At 48.0% G+C, this 8,263-nt stretch overlaps 1 protein-coding gene across 13 annotated transcripts in view; it reads right to left on the bottom strand.

The window, feature by feature from the left end:
• The window catches only part of syne1a (spectrin repeat containing, nuclear envelope 1a), a 117,319-nt gene that overhangs the window by 68,045 nt on the left and 41,011 nt on the right, over positions 1-8,263 (bottom strand). For all 13 annotated transcript variants that reach the window (XM_081717014.1, XM_081717012.1, XM_081717009.1 and 10 more), the window contains 18 exons: positions 8,076-8,174; positions 7,752-7,939; positions 7,456-7,579; positions 7,068-7,231; positions 6,693-6,846; positions 5,952-6,577; positions 5,536-5,715; positions 5,109-5,259; positions 4,841-4,999; positions 4,492-4,674; positions 4,291-4,392; positions 3,975-4,178; positions 3,271-3,478; positions 2,768-2,877; positions 2,318-2,523; positions 1,970-2,131; positions 1,555-1,837; positions 648-844 (listed from right to left, as the gene is read on the bottom strand). In XM_081717014.1, coding sequence (XP_081573140.1) covers positions 648-844; positions 1,555-1,837; positions 1,970-2,131; positions 2,318-2,523; positions 2,768-2,877; positions 3,271-3,478; positions 3,975-4,178; positions 4,291-4,392; positions 4,492-4,674; positions 4,841-4,999; positions 5,109-5,259; positions 5,536-5,715; positions 5,952-6,577; positions 6,693-6,846; positions 7,068-7,231; positions 7,456-7,579; positions 7,752-7,939; positions 8,076-8,174 — 3,500 coding nt within the window. The remainder of the gene's footprint in view (positions 1-647; positions 845-1,554; positions 1,838-1,969; positions 2,132-2,317; positions 2,524-2,767; positions 2,878-3,270; positions 3,479-3,974; positions 4,179-4,290; positions 4,393-4,491; positions 4,675-4,840; positions 5,000-5,108; positions 5,260-5,535; positions 5,716-5,951; positions 6,578-6,692; positions 6,847-7,067; positions 7,232-7,455; positions 7,580-7,751; positions 7,940-8,075; positions 8,175-8,263) is intronic.

Below are 8,263 nucleotides of genomic sequence, written 5' to 3'. Positions count from 1 at the left end.
CAAAATGAATTCAAAATGAATTAATAATAAATAATAAATATTAATTCAAACCATGACCAGGTTATTATTAATTAATCATTTAATCAATACTCTTGGCAGCCAGTTGGCACAGACATCCTGGAATTAATCAAGTGGCGTCACGGGAGGCATCCGGCCAGAGCAGGCAAAGCCTCTGAATGAAGAGGTCAGAGATCCCCCCCAAAAACCCAGCGCTGTCGGAATGTGCCGTGCGCCGTTTAGTCTAATGTAGTAAATCATCGCCATAATTGAAGGCCCAGGTGCTGGCCGACGTCTCAGTGAAGGACCGAAACACCTGCAGCCTGTGCTTTAACACAGCGATGTGCTAAAATGAAGCACGATGCCCATAAAATGGCATCAAGAAATCACGGTAACGAGAGCAGGGGCTTGTGACACCCTGTGGGAACGCAGAAGGATGCCACTGTTTATGCTGGAACAGATTAATAGACACTTATTACACCGCAGGGAACGGAACACTCTGCATACGCTCATGACACACACAGTGATGCTATTCATGCAGCACGTAGTGATGATCAGTCCAGCGGAATCTTCAATACACGACACAGGAGAAACCCGGCTGGTGAGTGGAGCGTGAAGGAGTCCGCAGAAGGCACAAGGCCTGACTATACCTGTGGCAGCTAATGGCCCTTAAAAGTAGCGCTGCCCATGTCTCCTCAACTTCCTGGAGCTTAGAGCGGATCACTTCCTGGAGCCTAGAACGGATTACTTCCTGTTGGGTCTCCACACTGTTCTTGATGACGAGCTCTCCCTTACCAGCAGCCATGTTAAGCTTTACCTCACCTTCACCCTTCATCAGCAGGATATCCTGTATAGGAAGACAGACACATACAGACACACACACTCTGGATGCTGCTACTGTAGAAATGCTATTCTAAAAATATGTCTCAACTAATGATTGACAGTCAAAGGAAAGCTCACCAAAGGACTTATTAAAAATCATTTGATCAAAATGTGCTACAGTATTAATGATATGCTGAAAAATGATTGGCTTTGCTAGAATCTATGATATACTACCTAGGAGTCCATGTACCAAAAGTCAGCGTCTTCGTGGTTTTAAATTCACAGCAAAATTTTAAGCCGATCTACAGAACTGACAGAAGATTGCCCTTCTATACAGACCAATAAAGTATCTTAATTGCAAGTGAAATCTAAATATGTGCACTGAAATGTGTGATTTAACAGTCATTCCAGAGGTCACTGTCACAAGGCAGTAGAGACAGGTGGAATTTCAGCTGTGTTCTTTGTTCACTCCTTTAGAATTGAGACTCTTTGTCCCATCTGTGATTTAGGAATGCAGAGTCCTCCCATTCTGTTTGAAATGTATCAAGCTTGACTGACTCTGAAAACCATACTGTTACTTCTGACAGCAACAACAGCTCAACACTAGCATCACAAAACACAAAACACATGACCTTTTCCCGGTGATTTGAAATTCTGAAAAAATCACCAGCTTGTCCACTAATAAATAATTTTAAAAATAGAAACAAAATAAGAGCGCCCTCTGTTGGCACATACCTGCACCTGCTGCAGTCTGTCCTCCACCTCCTTTTTATTCCCCTCTGTGCTCTCCAGCTTCTCCAGCTTCTCCTCCACCTCCTCCAGCCAGTCACCCACAGTCCTCAGCGCCTCCCCGAAGGCCTGGTACTCCTGGAGGCTCCGAAGCTGGGCCCAGGCCCCCTGAAGGAGGTCCTGGTGGGAGGAGAGGAGCTTCTCCAGGTAGAGGCTGGCTGCCAAGCCTGCCCCTTGGCCGCTCTCAGGCAGGGCAAGAGAAGCCTGAGAGAGGCGCTCGAGAGATGCCCTGTGGCAGAGAGACATCCACCCTCGTGTTTGCTCGGTTGAGGCCCAAAAAGATGACAAGAGATACATGGGGAGAAAATGTGGTGTGTGTGTAAGCGAGGGTGATGAAGTGAGCTCCACCAAGCACACGCACCTCCTCGTTAGCAGCTGTTTGTGAAGGGCTTCCATCCTCTCCAGCTCTGCAGAGCAGTCGGGGGCTCCTGGCCGCTCCTCCCACCACAGAGCGGGCTCCTTCTGCAGCCGCACCCTCATCTGGAGCAGCCAGTCCTGCACCTCCTCAACACGGGCCTCAAACCTATACCAGAGACGCTTGCTTGGGTTAAACAGTGAGAGATTCCTATCAAAACACGGTTGTAGGATGATCTAAAGGCCCTTGGCCGTTACTTCACGCAAAACACTTGCGCTCTACTACCTAAGAGTGAATATTATGTAAAAGAAAATTGCAAATCCGGTCGTGTGGTAGTTGGCCGCACTTCCTTACCCATCCTGTAGAGCGGCGCTCTCCTCCAGATTGCGCAGTGTTTGTTTGCACGTGCCCACCAGTTCGTCCAAGGCCAGCTGACAGGAGGCCAGGCGCTCCTGCACCACTCCAGCTCCGCTTTTGGACAGGTAGTGCAGGAGTTTATCTCCTTCTTCACGCAGCCTGGCTATGCGCTCCTCACCCTCCCCCGCCCGCTCCAGCACCTCCTAAGAGATGTCAGACATTTTACAGCAATCCCTCAACTTCCGCAGCCAGGCCTCAGTCGACTGAAAACGCTTATTCAAATTCAACTATTATATATAATTTTCAGTGTTTGAGCACAAATTTGAGCACAACTGGCTTCACGTTAGATTAGAGAAAGGTGGTTGTAAAAAGGAGTAACTTATTAAAGGAGTAACTTCAACGGAGTTATAGACTCATAAGTGTAGGGGACATTTAGCCAAACAGTACTTTGTGCTTCTGCAGCTGTGTTGCAACGTCAGGGGCGTCTCCTGCTTGCTCACAGTCTTCCGCTTCTGCCCTCAGCTCTGAGAGCCAGTGGTGGAAACCCTGTGTGAGCTCTGCAAGAGAGCGAGGATTAAGGAAAGAGAGAGGAGAGGTAGGGACAGGCAAGCAGAGGGGTCCGCTGTCAGCACAGATGGCCTGTGTGGGCGTGTCTGGAAGGACCAGCTCTCAGTTGTCCTAGTAACAAAATCTAATCAGTTCCCAAGGAGATCTATCATACAGTTCATGGGAGAGAAAGCGTCTGTGGCACAGGTGTGCCGTTTGCATGTTATGGTAGGCAGCATAATTGTAAAAGGACGATGTGTATACATGCACCTTCCGGAGAGACTAGTCCTAACCAAGCTCAGCAGTCATGTCTAAACGCAGATGCCCTTTGTTTGGTCATGTTCCCTCCCCAGCATTTCTCACTGTCTCACACCAGTAAAACTCTTCACTAGTGTTGCCCTTACCATTAAAACTCTGCACTAGCGTATCCTGCAGCATTACAAGGATCCGGCTGGAGTGCTGCATCGCAGCCTCGCTCCTCTTCACCAGGCCGGTGATGTCCTTACCCAGGCACGAGAGCTGCTGGGCTGGGTAAGCCCTGCACAGTGCCCTGAGAGACTCGCTCGCCACGTCCAAACTACTGTCCGCCTGCTTCTGAGCCCGCTGGATGTCCTGGGGTAACAAAGTACACAAGTACAGCCTTACTGTCGGGACGACACATAGCCAGCCGTCTGTGGTCTAGCACCATCTAATTCATTTAAGTCAGACAAGGCTGAGATACCCTGACTGTGGCATGCTGGATAAATGAGATGCACAGTTTTACATGTAAGGGATGCAGCCAGCTGTTAATTACTGCAAAATTAACTGAACAGGCTTATTGGGATCCCAACACATAGATTCCACCAAGAAAAAACAGTTAATCTGAACCACATAGCTAATAAAAGCTGACAACTGGGTGACCATAGCAGTGGTCATTTAGACAGGTCAGCAGTCCATTATTCAGAAATAATGGTTCTCTAAACCCTCAGTTGCTCAGATTGTATTCACTCATAAATGTAACTTGCTTTTGGTAAAAGTGTCAGCTAAACTATACTAAACCACTGCTGAAAGGGTAAAACCACTATTTATTGTTTCTTAGCTTTGTTCAAAACACTCTGGCAAGACTAACCTTTATCTTGGCTACATTTTCTGGGTCAGACATCTGCGATAGCTCTGACAATGTGTCCTCAATAGTCGTCAGCTGCTCAGCCACCTGGGAAATGACATCCTTGAGCTGCTGCCTCTGGAAGTTGAAGTCCACCAGGATCGTCCTGGCCTGCTCATAAACCTCCCTGGCATGTAAGATCTTCTTCCTCAGGTCAGCTTCCATTGCCTTATAAGAATCGGAATATGGACGGACAATATAAGATGCTAATCAGTGGTCATAAGCTTCTATAAACATGAAAAATAGTGCTGTGTTGACAATGAAGGGATTTTCTTTTCACCTGGAGCTGAGCAGGTGTTTGCTCGGTCTTCAGCACCTGTCGCAGTTCGGTCATTTTCCCCTGTAGGCTCTCCAGTACCTCCTCCTTAGCCTCCAGCTCCAGCTAAAAAAAAGACAGCAGTGTGTAGTACAGTACTCAACGCTTCTACAGCGATTCAGCTCACTCAGCCCTCTCTCGTTGACGCCTGCCTGTCCCACTGACCTTAAACCGAGCGAGGTGCTCTTCCGTGTCAGGGCCGGCGAGGAGGTTAACGGCGCCCTCGCTAAGCTCATTCACAGACGTGGCGCTCCAGCACTCAATGTCGTTGGTGATCGAGTTAATCTCGTTCCACAGCACGACACAAACCGCAAGGACACTGGTCTTCTCATCTATCTTCTCAGATGTCTGGGATAAGCGGAGGCAAACCAAGGAACACACATGTAATGTCATTATACCCTTACTCCGCGTACGTTGCTAGGCTGATCTGATAGAGGCTTCTCCTCTCTCTTGTTTGCTAGAGCCAGAATAATGCCTCAGTAAATGCAAAAACAGCACGTCTAACAGCTCTCACATCCAGCCACGAGTCCACAATGGTGTCCATCTCGGTGCGCACGCTTTCTCCCACGTCTTCCGGAAGCTTCCTCAGCTCGCTGATGAGGCGCTTGCCTTTACTGACGAACAGATTCAGTTCCTCCTGAGTGTCTGCCAACTCCAGTCGCACTGCCTCCAGCTAAAAAGAGGATATTAATAATAAACAATGTGGTGTGTTTATTTCTGAATTAGTTATTGTATCATAAAAAAAGCAGAAGTAGAGTGAAGGGGAGATGAAGGACACTGACCCGGGTCAAGGCCCTCTGGACGTCCTCGGGGTTGTTCCGGCCGGACTGGGCTGGCACCACGGCATGCGCCCTCTCAATGACAGAGCTGATCTTGGACCTAAGCGTCTGGTATTCCTTACAAACCTCCAGCAACTCTCCACACTGCTCCTGACTGCACAAACCGCAAAATTAGGCAATAATGAATTATGGCCTTCCTTGAGCTCCTTTAAGAGGCTCACGCACGTCTCTGTTAGATGACAGATGGTAAATATGAATTCAAGATTTGTACTGACCCAAGTATTTGCATTGTACAGTATTTATTGTATTGCCCTTTTTGTATTATATCGCCTGCATGTTTACTAGTTACACATTATATGTTCTTAAATTTCTATTTGCCGAGTACATGTGGTGTACAAAGTGGTTCAGTCTTTGATTGTGACACACTCACTCCTCAGAGATGAGTTTCCTGATCCTCTTCCAGGTGCACTGGACCAAGGCTACATCCTGCTGCGCCTCCCCAGCCAGCTCACAGTCCCTGTGGGCCAGCTGTTCCCCTCGCTCCCCTAACCACTGCTGGCTGTGCTGCAGGGCCTGAAGCTCCTCCTCCAACTGGCTTAGCATCCAAAGCCTGACACACGCACACAGGGACGAAGACCGCAAGCATCGAAACGAAACACTGCCAACAAGTATAACCAACTAAAGAACCAACTAAAGCCAGTTTCCCTGACCTAGATTGTGCCTAGATATAAAGAAAAGCAAATCCAATGATGATTCACCATTGGCAGCGAAATTTAAAACTAATATTATGAGGTGAATAGCATAATGTAGACAGCCAAGATAGACAATGAGGTCTAGAAAGAATACCTCTGCTGAAAGCTCTGTGTGCTTGGCTCCGTGAACCACGTTGTTCTAGCTCTCTCTTCCAGCTCCTCCAGGCTCCTCAGAAGCAGTTCCTTCCTACCCCTGAAGGAGCTCCACATGGCTGCTACTGCCTCTGCCTCACTCTGCCTTGACCCCATGTTCCGCTGTAGAGTCTGGAGGCCCGTTCCCAGATCATCCACCAGCCCCCGGCAGGAGGCTCTGTCTCCATCACTGCGGTGCAGATGCAGGCATGCCTTGCTCAGACCGCTATCCAAGCTCATAGCTTGGACCTCCAGGGAGGCTAGCTCCTGGGCCATGTGCCCGAGTTCCTGGCTCAGGTGCCCAGCCTTGGCTTGATCCCAGCTCCCCTGCCCTTCAACTGCTGCCTGGAGGGTCCGTAGAGAGCTAGTGGCTGATTTGTAGGTTACCAAGAAGGCCTCAAGCTTAACCAGAGCCTCGCCACGGCGCTGCACCAGGCTCTGGGCCTCGCAGTAGGGTTGGAGACAGTCTTCCTTTCTGGCCTGGAGGCACTGGAGGTCCAGAGGAGCTAGAGAGGGTCCAAGTGTTTGCACGTGCTGCTGCAAGCCAGCTGCTGCCTCTTTTTGGGTCTGGAGAAGAGCTTCATCATCCTTTAGACAGAGAAACACAACATACAGCGTACATGTATATATGAATTTATATATGTCTCTGGAATATTTGGATGAGTAGGAGCTCATATTATCTAGACTATAGCTCCTTCTTTACCTTAATCTGGCTACTGACAGAGGTCAAGTCATCAATAATGACTTTGGATTTGCTTCTCAGCTGCCCAAGAAAGTTCTCACTCCATTGGGTGAGAGCCATCAGGGCCTGGTTAAACTGCTCCAGCTGAGCAAGATGGGCCTGAAGTTCCTGAATCCTGGAGACCACAGGGTAGGAATATTCTAATAGACATCAAAGACACAGTTCAAAACCATTCAAAAAGAATCACAAACCTATGCAGTACTAAATACTGGATTCAAGATACATACTTACCATTGTGCAAAAAAAAAGATCTTTCTCGACAGAATTTAGGCTGTTTTGCCTGAATTCAAGCGCGAATGTGACTTTCATCAAAATGGAAAGTACTGTTTTTTTTACCTGAGTGGTATGTTTGTACTGAGGGAGCACCACCTCTCCTCTAGGCTGCAGTGGGTTTCTCTGAGTTCTGCCTTTCGTTCTGATGCCGTGGGGTAGAGGGATTCAGCCTGCATCTCCAGCTTCTCTAACAAAGCCTCCTGAGAAGGCAGCTCAGACTGCAGATCCTGGCCAATCACAACATTAACGGTACTGGATCAGGCGATTAAGTCACGCAGAAAAGCGAGCGATCTGAACTTAAACCCACCAAGGGTTTTGAAAAACCCGCCGAATCTGTTTCATTGATTAGAGGTCGGCCATTGGCTGGTTTAGTGTTAAAAGTGTGTTAGCAGTCAAAAAGAAAACCGGTAGAACCAACCCTTCTGCCCATCATGAGTCGCAGATGAGTTACCTGCAGCATTTGTAGCTGACTGTGAAGCCTGGCTTTGTCTGTGGTCAGGTATGGAGTATCAGCATTACAGAGATATTCACACCTACCCAGCCATCCCTGCAGGGCTGAGAGATCCCTTTCATACCTAGCAAAAGGAAAGCAACACAGAGGAAATAACTACAGAAATCATTGCTTATTATTATATGATACCACACTCCAGTAGCACAGACTGCCTTTGAAGATGATGGGCGTGTGGGGTCATAGTCATGTGAAGGAGTTTAGTGGGTTTTCCTGACTTTAACTTTAACACAACTTACTTCTGCCACAGAGTCAGCAGATCTTCCAACAAGGCCTGTTTACTGGCGGCGTCGCTTGAGTGCTCCGCGTAAGTGCGCTGGAACTCTGCTACCTCCTTCTCCAGCTGACCCCCATCAGACAGCTCTCTCAGGCCCAAGCTCAGTGCCACCAGCCTGGGCTGGAGCTGCTTCAGCTCCTGCCAGACATCCTGGAAACAAAGCAAACGTTCATTTGCTAATAATCTATAAAAGACAGACATGCTTTTGTAAACATGATTTGGAAAAAACACTTTAAAAAATCCTGCAGAACTAAAAATTCACTCCATGGTTAAAAAACAAACATACCATATGATCATGCAGGGCTTGGTATGTTCTTGATGATGAGGTACAGGAAGTAACTGGGTCGTTCAACTTGTGTGCAAGCTCTTCCACTCCATTTTTCACCTTAAGGTATCAAGGCCATTAACAAAGGGGCGGGCTAATTACTTAACGTCCACACAACCAAAACCGTATAATCCAACAGAGGTGAAAGG

The sequence above is a fragment of the Electrophorus electricus genome, chromosome 7 (assembly GCF_041902795.1).
Source record: "Electrophorus electricus isolate QZ-2024a chromosome 7, ASM4190279v1, whole genome shotgun sequence".
In the NCBI taxonomy this organism is placed as follows: Eukaryota; Metazoa; Chordata; class Actinopteri; order Gymnotiformes; family Gymnotidae; genus Electrophorus; species Electrophorus electricus.
This window is presented reverse-complemented; position numbering and strand designations above follow the sequence as displayed.